The sequence below is a fragment of the Oncorhynchus mykiss genome, chromosome 9 (genome assembly GCF_013265735.2).
Source record: "Oncorhynchus mykiss isolate Arlee chromosome 9, USDA_OmykA_1.1, whole genome shotgun sequence".
Taxonomy (NCBI): domain Eukaryota; kingdom Metazoa; phylum Chordata; class Actinopteri; order Salmoniformes; family Salmonidae; genus Oncorhynchus; species Oncorhynchus mykiss.
In genome coordinates, this window is record NC_048573.1 from 63418182 (window position 1) to 63439941 (window position 21760).

At 41.4% G+C, this 21760-nt stretch overlaps 1 protein-coding gene across 1 annotated transcript in view; it reads left to right on the plus strand.

Annotated features, from left to right (window-relative positions):
• Window positions 1-21760, plus strand: part of LOC110532617 (probable phospholipid-transporting ATPase IIA) — a 41884-nt gene that overhangs the window by 6978 nt on the left and 13146 nt on the right. The window contains exons 3-21 of the mRNA XM_021616670.2: window positions 3110-3223; window positions 3359-3467; window positions 5336-5394; window positions 7129-7180; window positions 8372-8466; window positions 8638-8718; window positions 8883-8958; window positions 9444-9520; window positions 9822-9982; window positions 10225-10367; window positions 11088-11200; window positions 12065-12274; window positions 16954-17115; window positions 17758-17850; window positions 18045-18128; window positions 19179-19349; window positions 19617-19715; window positions 21016-21105; window positions 21451-21595. Coding sequence (XP_021472345.2) covers window positions 3110-3223; window positions 3359-3467; window positions 5336-5394; window positions 7129-7180; window positions 8372-8466; window positions 8638-8718; window positions 8883-8958; window positions 9444-9520; window positions 9822-9982; window positions 10225-10367; window positions 11088-11200; window positions 12065-12274; window positions 16954-17115; window positions 17758-17850; window positions 18045-18128; window positions 19179-19349; window positions 19617-19715; window positions 21016-21105; window positions 21451-21595 — 2134 coding nt within the window. The remainder of the gene's footprint in view (window positions 1-3109; window positions 3224-3358; window positions 3468-5335; window positions 5395-7128; window positions 7181-8371; window positions 8467-8637; window positions 8719-8882; window positions 8959-9443; window positions 9521-9821; window positions 9983-10224; window positions 10368-11087; window positions 11201-12064; window positions 12275-16953; window positions 17116-17757; window positions 17851-18044; window positions 18129-19178; window positions 19350-19616; window positions 19716-21015; window positions 21106-21450; window positions 21596-21760) is intronic.

The window sequence follows — 21760 nt, forward strand, 5'->3', positions numbered from 1 at the left end:
TGAATTTGGTTTTCAAACATTATCTAGTCTTAAACATTGTGCCTTTTTTGGATATTAAGTCATGCATTAAAAGTAGGAAAAACAAGAAGACCAGTCCTTTTTTGCATTGCAAATTCACACATTCTCAAATCAACACATTATTCTTGTTGTGTGAGTGTTCACTGTCACCTGTCAGTAGTTGAGGAAATTACTCACAGTAGCAATGAGAGAACACAAACTTTCCCTTTGTAGTAATCTTGCACATTGGTAGTAATGAAATTCAGCTATGTGAGACTGTTAAATCCTGTTAAAAAGTTGATGTCCGTCTGTGTTGAGATATATCATATATACAGTACCAGTCAAAGGTTTTAGAACACCTACTCATTCCCATTTGTTCTTTATTTTTACTATTTTCTACATTGTAGAATAATAGTGAAGACATCAAAACTATGAAATAACACATGGAATCATGAAGTAACCAAAAAAAAGTGTTAAACAAATTCTTCAAAGTAGCCATCCTTTGTCTTGATGACAATATTGCACATTTGTGGCATTCTCTCAACCAGCTTCATGAGATAGTCACCTGAAATGCATTTAAATTAACAGGTGTGCCTTGTTAAAAGTTGTGGAATTTCTTTCCTTCTTAATGCGTTTGAGCCAATCAGTTGTGTTGTGACAAGGTAGGGGTGGTATACAGAAGATAGCCCTATTTGGTAAAAGACCAAGTCAATATTATGGCAAGAACATCTGAAATAAGCAAAAAGAAACGACAGTCCATCATTACTTTAAGACATGATGGTCAGTCAATGCAGAAAATGTCAAGAACTGAGAAGAGAGTTTCTTCAAGTGCAGTCGCAAAAACCACCTTATGCTATGATGAAACTGGCTCTCTTGAGGACATCCACAGGAAAGGAAGACCCAGAGTTACCTCTGCTGCAGAGGATAAGTTCAATAAAGTTAACTGCAACTCAGATTGCAGCCCACATAAATGCTTCACAGAGTTCGAGTAACAGAGCTGGCGTCAGATGACCAATCACCCGACCTTAACCCAATTGAGATGGTTTTGGATGCGTTGGACCGCAGAGTGCAGCCAACAAGTGCTCAGCATATGTGGGAACTCCTTCAAGACTGTTGGAAAAACATTCCTCATGAAGCTGTTTGAGAGAATGCCAAGAGTGTGCAAAGCTGTCGTTAAGGCAAAGATAGATAGAAGAAGATAGAAGATTTTGGTTTACTACATGATTCCATATGTGTTACTTCATAGTTTTGATGTCTTCACTATTATTCTACAATGTAGAAAATTGTCCAAATAAATAAAACACCCTTGAATGAGTAGGTGTGTCCAAACTTTTGACTGGTACTGTATATTAGAATGTGTGTTTGTGTGTGGATATGTCTATGAAACTATAAGCTTATTTTTGTCTCAACTGAACCCTTAGTGATCAATATCTTGTCACGTGCATGTACACTGCTCAAAAAAATAAAGGGAACACTAAAATCACACATCCTAGATCTGAATGAATGAAATATTTTCTTTACATAGTTGAATGTTCTGACAACAAAATCACACAAATTATCAATGGAAATCAAATGTATCAACCCATGGAGGTCTGGAGTTGGAGTCACACTCAAAGTGAAAGTGGAAAACCACACTACAGGCTGATCCAACTTTGATGTAATGTCCTTAAAACAAGTAAAAATGAGTCTCAGTAGTGTGTGTGGCCCTCCACGTGCCTGTATGACCTCCCTACAACGCCTGGGCATGCTCCTGATGAGGTGGCGGATGGTCTCCTGAGGGATCTCTCCCCCCCCCCCCCCCCCCCCCCCAATACACCCCCCAGACCTGGACTAAAGCATCCGCCAACTCCTGGACAGTCTGTGGTGCAACGTGGCGTTGGTGTATGGAGCAAGACATGATGTCCCAGATGTGCTCAATTGGATTCAGGTTTGGGGAACGGGCGGGCTAGTCCATAGCATCAATGCCTTCCTCTTGCAGGTTCTGCTGACACACTCCAGCCACATGAGGTCTAGCATTGTCTTGCATTAGGAGGAACCCAGGGCCAACCGCACCAGCATATGGTCTCACAAGGGGTCTGAGGATCTCATCTCGGTACCTAATGGCAGTCAGGCTACCTCTGGCGAGCACATGCGGGGCTGTGCGTCCCCCCCAAAGAAATGCCACCCCACACCATGACGGACCCACCGCCAAACCGGTCATGCTGGAGGATGTTGCAGGCAGCAGAACGTTCTCCACGGCATCTCCAGACTCTGTCACGTCTGTCACATGTGCTCAGTGTGAACCTGCTTTCATCTGTGAAGAGCACAGGGCGCCAGTGGCGAATTTGCCAATCTTGGTGTTCTCTGGCAAATGCCAAACATCCTGCACGGTGTTGGGCTGTAAGCACAACCCCCACCTGTGGACGTCCAGCCCTCATACCACCCTCATGGAGTCTGTTTCTGACCGTTTGAGCAGACACATGCACATTTGTGGCCTGCTGGAGGTCATTTTGCAGGGCTCTGGCAGTGCTCTTCCTGCTCCTCCTTGCACAAAGGCGGAGGTAGCGGTCCTGCTGCTGGGTTGTTGCCCTCCTACGGCCTCCTCCACGTCTCCTGATGTACTGGCCTGTCTCCTGGTAGCGCCTCCATGCTCTGGACACTACGCTGACAGACACAGCAAACCTTCTTGCCACAGCTCGCATTGATGAGCTGCACTACCTGAGCCACTTGTGTGGGTTGTAGACTGCGTCTCATGCTACCCCTAGAGTGAAAGCACCGCCAGCATTCAAAAGTGACCAAAACATCAGCCAGGAAGCATAGGAACTGAGAAGTGGTCTGTGGTCCCCACCTGCAGAACCACTCCTTTATTGGGGGTGTCTTGCTAATTGCCTATAATTTCCACCTGTTGTCTATTCCATTTGCACAACAGCATGTGACATTTATTGTCAATCAGTGTTGCTTCCTAAGTGGAGAGTTTGATTTCACAGAAGTGTGATTGACTTGGAGTTACATTGTGTTGTTTAAGTGTTCCCTTTATTTTTTTGAGCAGTGTATTATAATGCCACTAATGTACATACATATTTGTGGTTGGCTGATTTATGTGAAATCATATTGTTCTGTTTTGTTTTCTCAGGTGCTGTTTAATCAGTTCAAGTACTTCTTCAACTTGTACTTTCTGCTCCTGGCCTGTTCTCAGTTTGTCAATGAGCTCAGGCTAGGTGCTCTGTACACCTACTGGGTTCCTTTGGTAAGCAGTGTAGCATTTTGTCAAAGTAATATAGCATCAAGTATTCACATGATCCATCAATCACTTGCTTTAAAACAAGATACTTGTTGTAAATTTACACATTTAGAAGGTTTGTCTTGTATTTTTGTATTTCAGGGAATTGTTTTGATTATTACCATTTTGAGAGAAGCAGTTGAAGAGATCAGATGTTATTGTCGAGACAAAGAAGTGAATTCACAGATATATAGTAAGCTCTCAATAAGAGGTAAGATTTTGTTTGCAGTTGGTACCCAATAAGAAGAATAAACAACAACATAAATATGTTTTATAAACAGGTCCAATGTAACCACTCCAACCAATTAATGACCTACAGTAGTTTTCTGATGCTTCTATTCAATATAATACAAGTACCTGAATAGTGGGTGTCTCCAATAGAGTTGGGGTCTATTCAAATTTAATTTGAAATTCCAGTTAAATTCTTGAATTCGAATTTCAACCATCTTCATGTTATGGAATTGAAATAGTATTGGATTTAGACTGTTTGGACTGTTTGAATTGGAATTGTAAACACATGTAATCCTTGGAATTGACTTGAATTGGATTTCCCAGTGAATGGAATTAATACATTTAGAATCAAAAGTTGATTGCAAGATTTATTTTAACTTGTATTTCTATATTTCCCATATAGTGAAGCAGTCTGAACAGTGACATGATCAGCCTGAAAGCCGGAGGGAATTTAGTTCTAATTGGAATTTGTGGAATTGTTAGTGATAATATTGAATTATTGGAATTAACCAAACATTGAAATTGAGAGGAATTTAATTAGCTCTGAATGCAAAGACTGACCTGGAATTTGAATGAAATGGAATTTCCTGGGAGAGGGAATTGAATTGAATTTTTGGAATTAACCCCAACCCTGGTCTCCAGTCCAGTTATAACTGTATGAGCTTGGTCCGGTCCTGTCTAAGCTGACAGGGGAGTGGGTCCTGGGTGGGAGGGGAGTGATGGCTAATTCAAAGCAGGGATGTAAAAGTGTACACAAGAGGGCTTGGAATAAAGTGCTACTAGCAATAAAAACCTGGAGACCTCTTGCGGTTTTCAGCACTTTTCCCCTTTGATCTGGCAGCTTGTTTTATCAATAAACACAATAAATGGTTGCTTCCATGATAGTGGCCTCAGTGGCTTGTCTTGTTAGAGATAATGGTATTAAATGCCTGTAGATTGTTTTGCTTTGAGAAAGTAGCTACTCGAGAGCAAAACATGCTGTTCATTTATGTTTTGATGTCAGTCGTCCACCAAGGATTTTTGCATCATCCTGTAGGAATGTATGATTCATAATTTTAAAGTAGTTTCTTTCTCCTTAGTATTTTGACTTCTGACCAATTATTTCTGAAGCTTATTGGGAAAGTTTAGTTTGTGTTAGCAGATTTGTGTATAAAGTAGACTAAACTCAGATAATAAAACCAAGTGAAACAGAATGGGTTTTCAAGCCCAATAAACCTAAATGCATAGCAATATTAATGTATTACATATGCAAAAGCATGAGGTCACAGCAAAGGTCAAGGGTGAGTGACCCGCTCCAAACAATTTTGCCTGTTCATTCCAAATGGAATGAGAGAAAAGGCTCAACTCCCCCCACCTTCCCAACATTCTTTCAGATCTGAAGGCCTACATGGAAAATTACTTTCCCCCCCACATTTAGTGGAAGGAAATCTACAACAACAGTTGTCTACATTTGCAAGGTATCCTGGAGGAGACAGTTTGGCGTAAACAGTGAGCTGAATAGTGTTTCTGTATGTATGGGCCATGAGAAGAGAAGTAGGGAGAATGAAGACTAGTGTTTTAACAGTGTCTTTGAGTGACGTTAATGGTACCAGGATGTCGCACTTCCATAAAAAACCTGTGTGAGCCATGTGAATGTTTACATGGATGTTTTAGATCTACTTGTTTGGGTTGTTTTACTCTATTCTTCCTCTCCTAAGAGGAATGGAATGTCCATAAAACAGCATTCATCATTAATTTCTGATCTAACCACAATACCATTATGATTTTCAAACTGAATTTAGTCAACTCAGCATTCTGCAATCTGAAAACGCTTATTGAATATTCATTTTACGTTTGTTTTTATTTCAGGCACTGTGAAGGTGAAAAGTAGTGGCATTCAAGTTGGAGACCTTATAATCGTGGAAAAGGTTTGAATCACTTTATAGATTTCACCTCAACTGCATCAATGTATTAGGCAAACTACATAACAGGATAGCAAAGTTGCCAAATATGACAAATAATGATTGGTCTGTTAATCTGCTAGACTGGTGACTTGAGGTGAAAGGAGTTAAAGATTTTGTAATCTTGTGATCAATGTTTCTGAGCTTGAGTCTGTCAAGCTCAATGCAGACGTAACTGACACAAACTTTAAATGAACTTAATTGGATCAGAAAACCAAACATTTGACATTTGGATTATTGATGACACTGACAAAAAAAATTGAAGCAACACTTGTAGGATATTAATCTCTCGTGGACAGGCTACATAAATGGTACTGTAGATCTGTCATGATAAAACGGGATGTGTGAGATCGGCAGCATTAGTTCCAGTGCTTGGGTTTTTCATCACTGGTTATTTGGACAAATCACGATTTTGCAGGTGTTAGCATCTTTTGAATTTTGGAAGGAGAGGGGACATTTGGCCCAAAAACTTGCCCGTAACTTGCAAAGAGAGAGGGAGCTCTTCATTTCGGTTCTGCTCGTTGTTTTCTATCTCTTCTCTTAACACGTATGGACCCAGAACTTAATCGAGCATCTGACCAATTACGCAAGATTAAAGTTCTGGGTTAGCCGAGATTAGTAGGATATAGACCACCCAGAAAATACCAATGCATTCTTACCAGATAGTTCACTTAAAACGCCATTAAGTTGGCATATCCATGTGGGAAAGTTAAAACGAGGCAATCAATTGTGCCATTCAAATTAGCGTCACAAATGGCATCATCACTGGTAACATTATAATAAAATATAATTTAGTAGGTTATATTTGTCCTATTTCACATGTACAAGTATGTATTATATGCATGTGTGAAATTGATTTTTTTTTGCATATTCCAACTCCCCCTTGGAGTGGGGTCATGGCCAGGGTCAGCCATTATCAACAGGGACCTTGGAGCAATTAGGGTTAAGTGCCTTGCTCAAGGGCACATCAAAAGATTTTTCACCTTGTAGCTTGGGGATTCGAGTTAGCGACCTTTCGGTTATTGGCCCAATGCTCTAACCACTAGGCTACCTGCCGCCACTATGTTGTTAAAAGTATCTTAAGTAATTCTAATAGACATTCCAACTCCTAACAGTATTTTTTACTGGCTACTGTAGAAAGAGTGGATTCTGGGAGTCTTTGAAGGATAGGTCACACGTTGTTCTCTTTATACATTGTAGATTTTTTATCCATGAACGAGGAGACAGACATTGAAAGTAAATCGAACTCTGAATTGTTATGATCTTCTGATTTTGAAATCTGTTAAAACATAATTTTTTTTAAATAACATTCAAAATGTGTACCACCGCATGGATCTGAAGTGCCACAGTGAATCTTTATTAAACCCATCGACCACTTAAAATAATCAATGTCCAACTCAATGTTTTGAAATCTGTCAACTTAAATAGTGTTGAGAATTCATCTTCCAATTACGCTGACCAGGATTCAGTCACAGTGGAGTCTGGGTCAAACAGAGTGTAAAGCCTGGTCAGGCTCCTATTCAGGGTAAGGCTGGATGATTTGCTGCAGGGATTATTATTGTGACTAGCTGAATGCAGGTAATGTAGCACATTAAAGCAAAAGTCTGAACGTCCACAGTTATAGGGGGGGGGGGGGGGGGGGGGTTTAGAAGAACAGGATGCAAGTTGAAGTCGTGTTTTTCTTTATTTCTGCCTTTGTAGAACCAGCGAGTTCCTGCTGACATGATCTTCTTAAGGACCTCTGAAAGAAATGGTAAACATCTGCTGGTCATTCATTCAAATCTCCAAAACAGGATAGTTAGGGTAATGGCATGTTTAAAAAGGGTGGTGAGGTGAAGGGATTAGCCTAGAGCCAGGACAGGAAGTGCAACAATGTCTAAATTGTAATTGGGTCCAGTAGGCTATCGTTCAAAGTGGTGGTTGGGGGGACGGGTTGTGGTAGAAGACAGAAGAAGCATGGTCCATTCATTTCCCCTGACCATTTTTGTCTTTTAAATTGCAAGTTAATTCCTAAGGAAAATCCCCAAGACAGGCAGAGTGTAGAATAGAAAGAACATATAAAATGCAAAGAGAAAACTGGGGAACCAAGGTACAAAGACTGAGCCTAATCTGAATAAACAAATTTGTTATTGGATGAGATTTGAAAGAGTGGTGACAGAAACAGAATGAATTGCTCCCATGCAAAACAATGCCATCTTCACCAGGCTTGTTGTTTTCTAAACAAGTACACCACCACCCCCTCGATAACTAGCAGCTGTTAGGATCCATCGGAAACATGGAGTACGACAACCTTACACTTTTATTATCTTGATTTGGAGTAAAACAAACTAGATGAAGCATGCTTATTTGTGGTTGTGCTTTCCTGTGGGGGGAGGAAAAACAACATGTTTATTTTACTGGAAAGAGTGGTTAGTTGGTTATCTCTCTGACACATGGAGGCCATTAGGTCAATTATGAAGAGGTTAGCTAGGCCCAGTGTTCTGAGCTATAGACAGGCAGGCAGGATGACGCAGACCAGGAGGAACTAGGGTTACTGGAGGCTGTGGGGGGATGAGAGTTGGGTTGGCATGGATACCTCTTCACTTTCTTGTTGATCCCCAGAGTAATGTGCAGTTGGGCACCATTCATATTTGAGCACTATTTTGCAGTAAGTCATTTGGTAAGATATGTTTATGTTGAAAGATAGAGGGGATGAAGGATGCACCAAATAAAAGAATACTAGAAGTTGACGCATGTGACAAAATGTACAAGTTTGTAAATTATCATTATTTACATAGGGTAACACATTTCGTTTTTTAGATGGACAGAATGTAGTTATTTGTACCATGGAGGCCCTATAACTCTGAATGCTTCTGCAATCTCTAAAGCCTACACAACGGTGCCCCCTAGAGGTGTCTGACTCCATTCTGGATCAGTTATTTTCCTCACTTCTGCCTTGTTCTAGGCTCCTGCTTCCTGCGTACTGACCAACTGGACGGAGAGACGGACTGGAAACTACGCCACCCAGTGGCCTGTACTCAGAGGCTGCCCACTGCTGCTGTGAGTCACCAGACCAGATGGCTGATCTATCTTTTAGTAGAATACGATGTTGGCACGGCACTGACTGCAGAAAAATGTAGTAAAGTAATGCCACATCTCATGTTTTTGGGGGATGTTCTTGGAATTTTTATCGCTTATTGATAAGTGACCATGTTGTGATTGCTCCTCCAGGATCTTCTCCAGATCAGATCCTATGTGTATGCAGAGGAACCAAACATTGACATCCACAACTTTATTGGCACTTTCACCAGGGTGAGTGTTAGGGCCTGAACAATTATATTTTACTTTTCTTGTTTAAGACATGCATAAAGACAATTGCCACCATATATAGTGAACTTTGATGAAGGACTTTCTGTTTTCATGGAGTAATGTTCCATACTCTGTCTGTGTTTTGTGTCCTCTGTGCTGTGCTTTAGGAGGATGGAGACCCTCCAGTCAATGAGAGTCTCAGTATTGAGAATACCCTTTGGGCCAGCACTGTCATCGCCTCTGGTAAATACCAACTCCCCCAGTGGTGTGCTCTTTCTCTCCACTGAAGCAGCTAAAACATGGAAGGAAGCAGTACCAGCCCTTCCTCCATCCCTCTCTCCCTCCATCTATTGCTAGAGCAGTGATGAGGCATTACTTTCTCCACGCTTGATGTGCTGATGATTTGTCCTACACACACACACACACCGGCGCAATCAGACATTTGGTCATTTAAAACTAGTTCGGGGTAGTTAACCATAAAAGACAACGTTTCCCTAAAGGGAAAAAACACTACATAGAGATTTCAGAGTCTAATCTACTGTATATAGCATACGGTAGTCATTTGGCAAATTGGCAAACTCTCATGTACTACTGTCATTATACATTTCAAAACATGCACTCACATCAAGGGAAGTCTTCTACATGCTTTATTATATGGTATGGTTTATGATTCGAAACTTGTCGGTTTAAAAGTTTCAGTCCATTACTTGAATGTTCTGTCTCTGTAGGCACTGTGGTAGGAGTAGTTATTTACACAGGCAAGGAACTCCGGAGTGTGATGAACACCTCAGACCCAAGGCACAAGGTATAGTAATGTCAAACATCCTGCACATGACGCTTTCCTTTAGTACATGAACTCATGCAAATATTCTGGTAGAACTATATTTTACGGTACTGTTTCCATGGTAATTCATAGTTTATTACTGTGTTACCTTTTTTTTAAGGTCTTAAAAAAAGAAAATACCCTGCTCAATTTATGTACTGTAAAGTAAACCACTACCAATACTCAAATAATCATATCATTTCAACAGTTGTTCCATAATATTGTGTTTAGAGTGTTTTGACGTGTACTGCCTGATGTCATTCTCATTTATCATCTCTTATAGGTTGGCCTATTTGACCTGGAAGTGAACTGTTTAACCAAGATCCTGTTTGGGGCTTTGGTGGTGGTGTCTCTGGTCATGGTGGCCCTCCAACACTTTGCCGGCCGTTGGTATCTGCAGATCTTCCGCTTCCTGCTGCTTTTCTCCAACATTGTCCCCATCAGGTAGGAGTTTAACACACTTTCTATTTAATTTAAATGAGCAATTAATAAATGCATATTTAACAACATTTAACAGCAGGTTTAAGACCAAAAGTTGGTATTTTCAGTTGAGGCCTAAATTTACATAAAATCTACCCTTGCTGAATTGTTTCTACATATCCTTATGCGCATGTTTGATGGACAACCTAAACCCATTAATATCCACATTTTATTAAATTAATAAAATGTGAACTTTGTCTATCCAGCTTGCGTGTGAACCTGGACATGGGTAAGATGGTGTTCAGCTGGATGATCAGAAGAGACTCTAAGATCCCTGGTACGGTGGTCAGGGCCAGCACTATACCTGAACAACTGGGACGCATCTCCTACCTGCTCACTGACAAAACAGGTCTGCTACTTTTGTGGTTTATAGACATAAATATGTAATTATTGACTGCCGGACTATCGCGGCTGTGTGGCTGTGGACTCTGTGTTGAGCTTAAGAGGTAAGAGTGCCTCCATAAACTGTCAGCTTAGTCAATTCACATAATATGTAACTATGGTAATAAAACATGACAGTAAAGTATAAGGTTTGCAGAAAACTGCTAAATGTTGTAGTGCACAGGACGAGTAGTGGCTAGTGCTACAATATAAGACAATGCCAAATGCCTGTATCTTGTTTTAGTAGTCAGAAGAGGACATTGCCCCAACATGTCAGTCTGTCATATGAGAGTTGATAGTGTTGAATATTTGCTAAGGTTATGTTCATTATGAGTGCTAGGGCAAGCCTGTCCATGATCAGGGTGATGAGGCCTAGGGGTCAAAGGTCAGTCTAATGTAGGTGCTGTAGGGGCTTCTCAGGTCATCCTGAAATACTAGCTACAGAGAGGGGGGCTTTTAAAGTGTGAAGACAGTCAGGACACTGACAGCATGGAAAGATACTTGACTTGTAGATCATAGTGTGACTGTACTATAGACTGTTTAAAAATCACTATGTTTAAATTATTATAATCATTTTAACACCAGCACTACCATCTCGCTTCCAACACTTCTGACACCAGTGCAAATAACCCCTTGATCAGTAGAAATGCTACAAATAGTATAAATTGTGGTTGTGTGTTTGATGCAGGGACTCTTACCCAGAATGAGATGGTGTTCCGTCGCCTCCATCTTGGAACGGTGGCCTATGGAATGGACTCCATGGACGAGGTGCAGAGCCACGTGTTCAGTGCCTACACACAGGTAAACAATAATCATCACCACTGAGCCATATTGAGATAGTTGTGGCGCACATAGAGCGTCATTGACAGAAACGACAATTGCCAAACTCTCTATGTAGACCTGTGGCTCTGCATCTGTCCATATGGGCTGTGGGCAATGAATTACTAATTGGTGAGACAGTCGATGCTTGAAAACTCAAAAGAATTCTGTGTGAAAACCAATAACAACCCTTGTCTTTAGGGCATATCTTTTGGACAGCATATCAGCTAAGTGATTATTGTTTGGCTGAATGCTTCCTGACCCCTAATGACATTCTTTGTCCCTTTGACACCAGAGGTTAGTGGAGAAGGAAACCGGATTAGCCACTAGCCCCAGAGCCCACTAGCACTGACCTGCCCTAGTTTAATGACTCCACTATTAACCCCTGTGGAAACACAACCCCCAGCCTAAAAATAGCAGCAGCAAGATACTAAAGCTAATTGTTCATATTTCTTATTTTGTTACACACCTGGTTGTGTTTACTTTCTGTGGTTGGTATGAATGAATAGGGTAGGATTAGTTAAATGACTTGGTTAGTAGTCATTTTAGAACTGAGTAAGTTCAGAGAAGTGTTATGTTTTAGCACTACAAAACGCATATATTCCATATACTTTAATGCCATAGTTACTGAATAAGGCAGCTCACAGGTACATGTACTGTATATATACATTACAGTATATATTCCCCACTAATAATTTATTAATGTGATGACTGTTTGTCAATCCATGGCTGAGAAAAAAAGTTTATTATTAAAAAACGCTCTACTAATTATTGAAAACCTTGCAGGTAGACAGATGCTCCAACTCAGTCGGCTAACTTTTCTTTTCTGCACCTTCCACCCCACAGCCCTCTCATGACCTCCCAGCATCCAGAGTTCCGGCAGCCACTAAGGTTCGTAAGACCATCAGCAGCCGTGTGCATGAGGCGGTGAAGGCCATCGCCCTGGTGCACTGTGTGACGCCCGCGTACGAGGCCAATGGCGTGACGGACCAGGCCGAGGCAGAGCAGCATTATGAGGACACCTGTAGGGTTTACCAGGCTGCCAGCCCAGACGAGGTACACAACGGCTCACCCTAACTACTAGACATAACTGTCCAAAAATATAGCAACCAGGGGTTGTTAGTGTTTTATACAAATAATTAATTAACATTTGACATTTGCTCTGCGAGGTTATAATATTGTTTTTTGTTAAAGATACAGTAGACCAACATATACAGTGCCTTGCGAAAGTATTCGGCCCCCTTAAACTTTGCGACCTTTTGCCACATTTCAGGCTTCAAACATAAAGATATAAAACTGTATTTTTTTGTGAAGAATCAACAACAAGTGGGACACAATCATGAAGTGGAACGACATTTATTGGATATTTCAAACTTTTTTAACAAATCAAAAACTGAAAAATTAGGCGTGCAAAATTATTCAGCCCCTTTACTTTCAGTGCAGCAAACTCTCTCCAGAAGTTCAGTGAGGATCTCTGAATGATCCAATGTTGACCTAAATGACTAATGATGATAAATACAATCCACCTGTGTGTAATCAAGTCTCCGTATAAATGCACCTGCACTGTGATAGTCTCAGAGGTCCGTTAAAAGCGCAGAGAGCATCATGAAGAACAAGGAACACACCAGGCAGGTCCGAGATACTGTTGTGAAGAAGTTTAAAGCCGGATTTGGATACAAAAAGATTTCCCAAGCTTTAAACATCCCAAGGAGCACTGTGCAAGCGATAATATTGAAATGGAAGGAGTATCAGACCACTGCAAATCTACCAAGACCTGGCCGTCCCTCTAAACTTTCAGCTCATACAAGGAGAAGACTGATCAGAGATGCAGCCAAGAGGCCCATGATCACTCTGGATGAACTGCAGAGATCTACAGCTGAGGTGGGAGACTCTGTCCATAGGACAACAATCAGTCGTATATTGCACAAATTTGGCCTTTATGGAAGAGTGGCAAGAAAGCCATTTCTTAAAGATATCCATAAAAAGTGTAGTTTAAAGTTTGCCACAAGCCACCTGGGAGACACACCAAACATGTGGAAGAAGCTGCTCTGGTCAGATGAAACCAAAATTGAACTTTTTGGCAACAATGCAAAACGTTATGTTTGGCGTAAAAGCAACACAGCTCATCACCCTGAATACACCATCCCCACTGTCAAACATGGTGGTGGCAGCATCATGGTTTGGGCCTGCTTTTCTTCAGCAGGGACAGGGAAGATGGTTAAAATTGATGGGAAGATGGATGGAGCCAAATACAGGACCATTCTGGAAGAAAACCTGATGGAGTCTGCAAAAGACCTGAGACTGGGACGGAGATTTGTCTTCCAACAAGACAATGATCCAAAACATAAAGCAAAATCTACAATGGAATGGTTCAAAAATAAACATATCCAGGTGTTAGAATGGCCAAGTCAAAGTCCAGTCCTGAATCCAATCGAGAATCTGTGGAAAGAACTGAAAACTGCTGTTCACAAATGCTCTCCATCCAACTTCACTGAGCTCGAGCTGTTTTGCAAGGAGGAATGGGAAAACATTTCAGTCTCTCGATGTGCAAAACTGATAGAGACATACCCCAAGCGACTTACAGCTGTAATCGCAGCAAAAGGTGGCGCTACAAAGTATTAACTTAAGGGGGCTGAATAATTTTGCACGCCCAATTTTTCAGTTTTTGATTTGTTAAAAAAGTTTGAAATATCCAATAAATGTCGTTCCACTTCATGATTGTGTCCCACTTGTTGTTGATTCTTCACAAAAAAATACAGTTTTATATCTTTGTTTGAAGCCTGAAATGTGGCAAAAGGTCGCAAAGTTTAAGGGGGCCGAATACTTTCGCAAGCCACTGTACAAAAAATTGCCTGGGAAAAATGTGAGTTGTCTACTCAACACCCTCAGGAAGGTTAAAGGGAATTGTTACTAGGTATTGCGACAGTAGAATAATAGAGTCCAAGTTAAATGATGGAGAGGGTCACTTCAAGTGATTTTGAAGTTTGAACCCTTAGCGGTTGTTGCCGTGGACTACCTGCTGCCTTTGAAGGAAACCTTGAGGAGACAAATGACACGTGTACCTAGCTATGTCATTGATCGCTATGAATCATTTGAAGTCCAGGAAGAAGGCTGAGGAGGAATTCACCTTGATCCAGTTCCCGTAGTGTAAATACACATTTCCTTAATGTGCTCCCCAGTCTATTGGATTTCAGCTAACCTATTCCCTCTTTGAATCTCCTACCTTAGTATTAGATACTTTGATATGGCCCACAGCTTTTGTTTTTATGGTGAGCTGTGGCTTATTGTATGCTCAACTTCATGCAATACAAGCATTTTTTTTTTTCTCTTGCAAATATGTATGAGTTGAAGCTCCTGGCCTGTTCCAAGATTTCTCACAGGTTACAATATAAGTCAATGTGTTGCTATTCCCTTTCTTGATTTAATATTTTTGCAATTGATAAAATAGGTATATTGTATCCGCTTGATATGATCTTGGCTCAAATTCAGTTTGCTTTCCTATGGCTTCTCAGGAAGTCTATATATAGATATGGTGTTGACTGTTGGCTGCCGGTGGTAGTGGTCACAATGTCAGTGGCATGCATGGTTTATAATCGTAAGCCATTTATAAAATAGGTATATTGTATCCGCTTGATATGATCTTGGCTCAAATTCAGTTTGCTTTCCTATGGCTTCTCAGGAAGTCTATATATAGATATGGTGTTGACTGTTGGCTGCCGGTGGTAGTGGTCACAATGTCAGTGGCATGCATGGTTTATAATCGTAAGCCATTTATCTAACTTGCTTTGTTGGATGTGATATAGGTAATTGCCAAAATAAAGGAAATACCAACTGAGTGTCTTGTTAGGGCTGCCAGAACGGCTTCAATGCACTTTGGCATAGATTCTACAAGTGTCTGGAACACTATTGGAGGTATGAAACACCATTCTTCAACAAGAAATTCCATAGTTTGGTGTTTTGTTAATAGTGGTGGAAAACACTGTCTCAGGCGCCGCTCCAGAATCACCCATAAGTGTTCAATTGGGTTGAGATCTGGAGACTGAGACGGCTATGGCATATCGTGAATCATCAGCAAGTTGAGCAGTCTTCGTCACTGACGCTCCTGCCAAACGTGCCCCAACAATCACCCCTCTTTCAAAGTCACTGAGATTTCTTATTCTAACCATGGTAGACAAAGTAATGGGCAACTGGGCCTGCCCAGTATTTTTATACATCACTCTAAGCATGATGGGATGTTAATTCCACACCTGTGTGGCAGCACCTGTTTTGAATATACTTTGTATCCCTCATTTACCTCATTTAAACTAAGTGTTTTCTTTATTTGGCTGTTACCTGTACATGTTTGGCAGATATAACCCGATTTTTAATGAAATCAAAATGAATAGTCCTGGTTGTTGTGTGGAGATATTATTCCAAAACTTGTGCTTTTACATCTGCTTATTTAGTATATCATATGTATTATGTCTAATATATTGATTGTGATATCGACTCAAGAGAAGTGTGTTCTTATAAAAAAAAAGGCAGAGTATAAAGTATTTCCTGAGGGTTATACTTCCAAGCAGGGCCAATAAGAATTTTAGCTTCTGCCAAGCTGTGGTTTTGACTCCAGATATTTGCCAGTAGCAGATCCAGCTCAATTAAATCCTAGACATTCCCATGACTAGGTGGTGCTGTTGGGTTGGAGGCCGATTCACTGCTCATCTCCATAGTGAATGTAGCCTTACTAATGTTACCATGACTAAGTCAAACACCTCATTCTCCCCAACTTGTTTGACCAACACACAAGGTAGTCAGAGCTTTGTTGATCATTATGGAGTTCAGCTCAAGACCACCCCAGGCCAAATATTAGCATAAAATAAGTATTGTTTGTTAGCTGGAAGAGGCTTGGTTTGGGACTGGACTTTGGAAGTGTTTAGGGTCCAATTGATGCCTCTTCCTGTCCATCTGAGATTGAAATTAGAGACCGGTCAGTGTAGGCATGGGGGATGAATTGTGTTTTTGATCTTGTGCTGGTGGTCTGGAAGTTATTGGGAAAAATAACTTCTGACCCCCCCACCCCCCAAAAGTGACTCTTTCAATCATTCCAAATGTTGTCTGTTTGGCATTATCCTCATGTGCCCTTCAAAAGAGACCAGAAACAACATGTGGCATTGTCTTTTAAAATTGTCTTCCTAGTTTGTCAATCAATACTCTTGAGTGCAGAAAATGCTTTTATTATTGATTTGAGCTGAAGTAGAGCTCTTTGATGTGCTACTCAGATTTATATTTCCTGTTCTTTCATTTGTCCTGTGAAAAGGTACATCATGTTAATCTCTTGTGAAAAGACTACGTAAACATAAATGGTACTGTAGATCTGTCATGATACAACGGGATGTGTGAAATCAGCAGCATTAGTTCCAGTGCTTGGGTTTTTCGGCACTGATTATTTGGACAAATCATGATTTTGCAGGTGTTAGCATCTTTTGAATTTTGGAAGGAGAGGGGACATTTGGCCCAAAGACTTGCCTGTAAATTGCAAAGAGAGAGGTTGGTGCTTTTCATTCCGGATCCGCTCATTCTATCTCTTCTCTTAACACTATGGACCCAGAACTTCATTGACTATCTGACCAATTACGCAATACTTCAGTTCTGGGTTAACCAAGATGAACCCATTTCATGCTAAAACAGTCCTTTCTCCTTTTACCTTATCAAATGTATGTATTTTTATAACCACCCATTCACCAAACTGTTGCTAGGTTTCGCTGGTGCAATGGACAGAGAGTGTGGGTCTGACCCTGGTCGGACGGGACCAGAACTCCATGCAGCTGAGGACTCCTAGTGGACAGATCCTGAACTTCACCATCCTACAGATATTCCCTTTCACCTATGTTAGCAAGCGAATGGGAATCATAGTTCGAGTGAGTGCTGCTGACTAGGATAATTCTAATTTGAGTCATCCCTTTACAGTTGCCAGAGGTGTATGCTTTCCTCAGCTGATCTAATGTATTGTGGAAGATCATTTGTATTTTGCTTGATTGCCGGCCAACTGTCTGTTTTGATGTAACTACTCCTTTGAAAGATCCATTGTATAGCTGATATCAGTAGGGCCAACTGTTTGGGACCAACTGCTCTTTTTTAAGATACATTTTATGGCTTTTGATCCTGAGCATTGATCCATTTATCTATCAAGACATAGGCTGATCTAAGACAGACTTTACCCTGCTATGAACTCCGATGACTAAGTCTCTGTGCTGTCTGCATGACTAACTATTGTTGTTGGCTTGGATAGACCTGGTATAACTCTACTTTAGGAAGGCTGGGATTAAACTTGGCTTCCTCAAGAAAATATTTTCAGACATGTTTGGACCCCTTGTGAACATTAACACCAAAATAAGTTTCCCTTTCTATCAACCAACCAACCAACCAACAATAATAAACTAATCCTTTATGTGCATCTCTACACATACATTCCAACTTATTGATTAATGTGAATGTTTTTCTTCATTTCTGTTTGTCAAGCATTGAATTAAGGTAATGACAGTGAATGGTCTGTTTTACAGGATGAGTCTACAGGAGAAATAACTTTCTACATGAAGGGTGCAGACGTAGTGATGGCAGGCATCGTCCAGTATAATGATTGGCTGGAAGAAGAGGTATTTTTGGTTTCCTCTATTAAAACACGTCATTTTAGTTTGAATAAATTACCACCATGAATTGATTATAGCGTGTTGTGGTCATCTTTAGGGTGTTGCTGTCAATTTTCCCTTTCTTGGGAAGGTTCAGTCCTTGTGTATGTTTGAACGTTCTGATATTAATGTTTTGGTGTTACTTTTGCTCTTTCTTCCAGTGTGGAAATATGGCCAGGGAAGGCCTGAGGGTCTTGGTCGTTTCCAAAAAGTCTCTAACAGAGGAACAGTACCAAGACTTTGAGGTTGGTAGCATGCCCTCTCTATCTTTGGTCGAGCTTCAATGTAACTGTCGTCACGTTGTTCCATAGAGTATGGGACTGTGCGGTAACCCAAGCCAACAGAAGGAGGAGGATGTTTAGATGGAGAATGAATTGACTGTCCTGAGTAACCAAGCCCACCGTTAGCGACCTTGACATTTCAGTGTGTCATAGCCATTTGGCAAAGTCATTAGTGAGGCTGAAGCTTAGGGTATCCATCGTGGTTTGAGCACATCCACATAGTGTCATAAATAGAAGGGAAATTCCTTTTGATCAACGTCTGGGTTTGTGAAACCAGGTGTGGTAATATTCTTACAATGACATGAATTTACTAGTTGCTGCACCTCCCTCTGTATGTGTTGTTTTTACTGTATTAGTGCCACTCCTTATGAGATTACAGAAATGTACATTTGTGTTGGATGACAATATAGCACTAATTTCTTTATCGTCCTACACAAAATACACTCTTTCCAGGTGTTGTCTTGGAGTTGTCATGTCCTTTCAAGTCTTTTATATCTGCTAGGTAGCCTACCTACCTGCCAACAACAACAAACCAACAACAACAAATACAAAAACAAAATAGTTTCCACAGATACTCGCCATTGTTCTTAAGATGTCAAGTGTGTTGTTTGATACTCGGATATCCCCCTCTCTCTCTCACACACACACACACACACACACACTCCCATTCTCAATGCAGGGTGGGAGGGCGGGCAGATGGGCAGTGTCTCCCCTGCAGCCCCACCAGGCCCATTGCCTGAGTGTATAATTGTGAGAGCTGGCTGGTGGGCGGTGGTGACTCACGCATAGATCTTGTGTTCTTGAGTGAGTCACTCGGATAGCTTTTTGCTTTATCTCCTCTGAGCTGGAGACTGCTGGACATTTACTTGCTCCTTCCAAAACATGTTACATTTGACGATTTTGTATGTTTGACAGTTAATAAATCAAACTAGCTAAACTCCAATATGCTATATTCGGATAATGTCTCACAATCCAAATATATTCACCACATTTCTCTCGTTACTTTCTCCACAGGCCCGATATGTCCAGGCCAAGCTGAGTGTGCACGACCGGTCTCTGAAGGTTGCCACGGTGATCGAGAGCCTGGAGATGGAGATGGAGCTGCTGTGTTTGACAGGGGTGGAGGACCAATTGCAGGCTGACGTACGGCCCACCCTGGAGATCTTACGTAATGCAGGCATCAAGGTCAGGGGTCACCGGGGCAGTGGGGTAGACGGCCTTAGCAACAATTCACTTCAATACATTTTACATTGACGTTTTAGTCATTTAGCAGACGCTTTATCCAGAGTGCATACATTTTCATACTTTTTTTCAATACACTTTATTTAACCCTGGGCTTTATGCCCTCTGAAACTGTTGTTATGTGTTGTGTCATTGTTTGAATGTGGATAAGAAATGTAAAACGTATTAATCACACAGAAATGTCATTTTAAAACTGTTTTACCTGTGTAGGTGTGGATGTTAACTGGAGATAAGCTGGAAACAGCCACGTGCACGGCTAAGAATGCTCATTTGGTGACCCGCAACCAGGAAATCCACATCTTTAATTCGGTGAGTGGAGAAGCAGTAGAGGGCATTTTTCTGTTCAACCACTGCACTTTCAATATAATGTTTATTGTGAATTGGAATAAATTGCTTTAGCATAAGGGGTCATTCCTAGTTCATCGGAACATCCACAGTTTCCTGTCGTCTGCACTGACCTCATGCGGACATCCATCCTCTGTGTGGTGAAGGCCCATAGCTGTGCTTATGTAGTCCCCCAGCCATGTAGCCCAGCCTGGATCCGCTGGCTATTTGGCTGGCCCAACAATAAATCACCTCTCACAAGAATAAGCATTCAAGCCAGTGTCAACCAGACCAGAGCCTTCCAGACCTGGGTTCAAATACTACTTGATATTGGTTCAAATACTTAAGCTGTCTGTGCTTGACTAGCACTACAGGCAGTCTAAAACAAACACTTATAGTACATATATTTGAATAATTTTTAAATGCTATTTGACCCCAGGTCTGGAAACAGGCCTGTGAGTACCAGCTGAACCACTTCCTGAGGGAACACAGACAGAGAACCTAACTTTCTAATTTGTTTTGCAGGCTTAGCTCTCAAACAGCACAATTGCTTTGATAGTCTGTTGACTTCCCTTTTGGCCTTCGTCCAGTTGCAAAAAAGCTTGCCTGCCATAGGAAGTTTAGGACTTGCGTACAACAATTGTTACTGGAAGAGGATAACAATGGCTGGCACAGCATGAAAACAATCCCTTAGCTTCTCCCAGCAGAGGAGGGCAGGCAGGGGCTGTGACTGTTGAGTGGTCCAATAGCCAAGGCATCTGCTATTGGCTTCCTGGTTCGACACAAATGGCACTGGGTTGATGACTTGACGTATGAACACGCAATTTGAGAGGATTATAGCCATACCAGTGCATAACATTGGTTGACATATTTATGTCTTGTTGTCATTTCCAGTTCCACATTTTTGGAATTCCGAGTCCACATATAAGTTTGACACAGTTGCAGAAACTATGGGATGTTTTCTTCTTAATATGGACCTTAGGTTAGACAATTTGCAATATTGTAATGTCCACACAATCAACCTCCATATTTCAGTAGAAATAGTAGTCTATATAAAGCCACAAAATCAGCCATGTATTAGTGGGTTCATGTCCTGGTCGTCCTTATGGTTTCACACCTTACATATGTTCAACATTTGTCAGTTGATCAGTTCACCCTGATGCTAATCTAGAGTGTGGTTGACAGTTGCAGTCAGGAGAGCAGCTACTCCTGCTGCTGTGGGTTAGATAGCTATCTGTGTGTGTCTCTGACATGATGGTAAGCCATGTACTGTCTGTGGTCCTAGGTGACGACACGAGGAGAGGCCCATCTGGAGCTCAACGCTTTCAGGAGGAAACACGACTGTGCTCTGGTCATATCAGGGGACTCACTGGAGGTAAGCTAAACACCGTCCTCACTCTGAATACTTTACCTTATCTGTGTAAACCAAACCAAAGCACTGTTACTGAAGAGGCCTTTGGTGGTATCTGTGGTATTGGTAATAGTCAGTCTAACATTGGTTAAAGTCTAACTGAGACACTTGAGAAACGTCAGCCAGTGTTGAGTCTTATCCATTCACACTGCTGCATTGTTTTGAGTCTCAATTGACAACTGCCTAGATAAATGTAACAGACGTTGAGGAAGGAGTCTATATCAATGATAAAGATCCCGACATCTCCACAGTTGGTCGTTGGCCCCAGTGGTTGCTCAACCCTCGTCTGTTTCTCTGCTTCTCCTGCAGGTGTGTCTGAAGTTCTATGAGTATGAGTTTATGGAGCTGGCGTGTCAGTGTCCTGCCGTGGTGTGTTGTCGCTGTGCTCCGACCCAGAAGGCCCAGATAGTCCGCCTGCTGCAGGAGCGCACTGGCAAACTCACATGTGCTGTAGGTGAGTCTGCCCAGTGTCAGCCCCAAGCCTTTCTCTATTCTCTAGCCTTTCTCTATTGGGACATTACAGTATACGGAGTTACAGAGTTAACAAATAGCCTACTCTCAAATCGGCTCACTAAAACTCTCCAATTATAGTTAACTGCAGGGTTACTGACCTGTACAT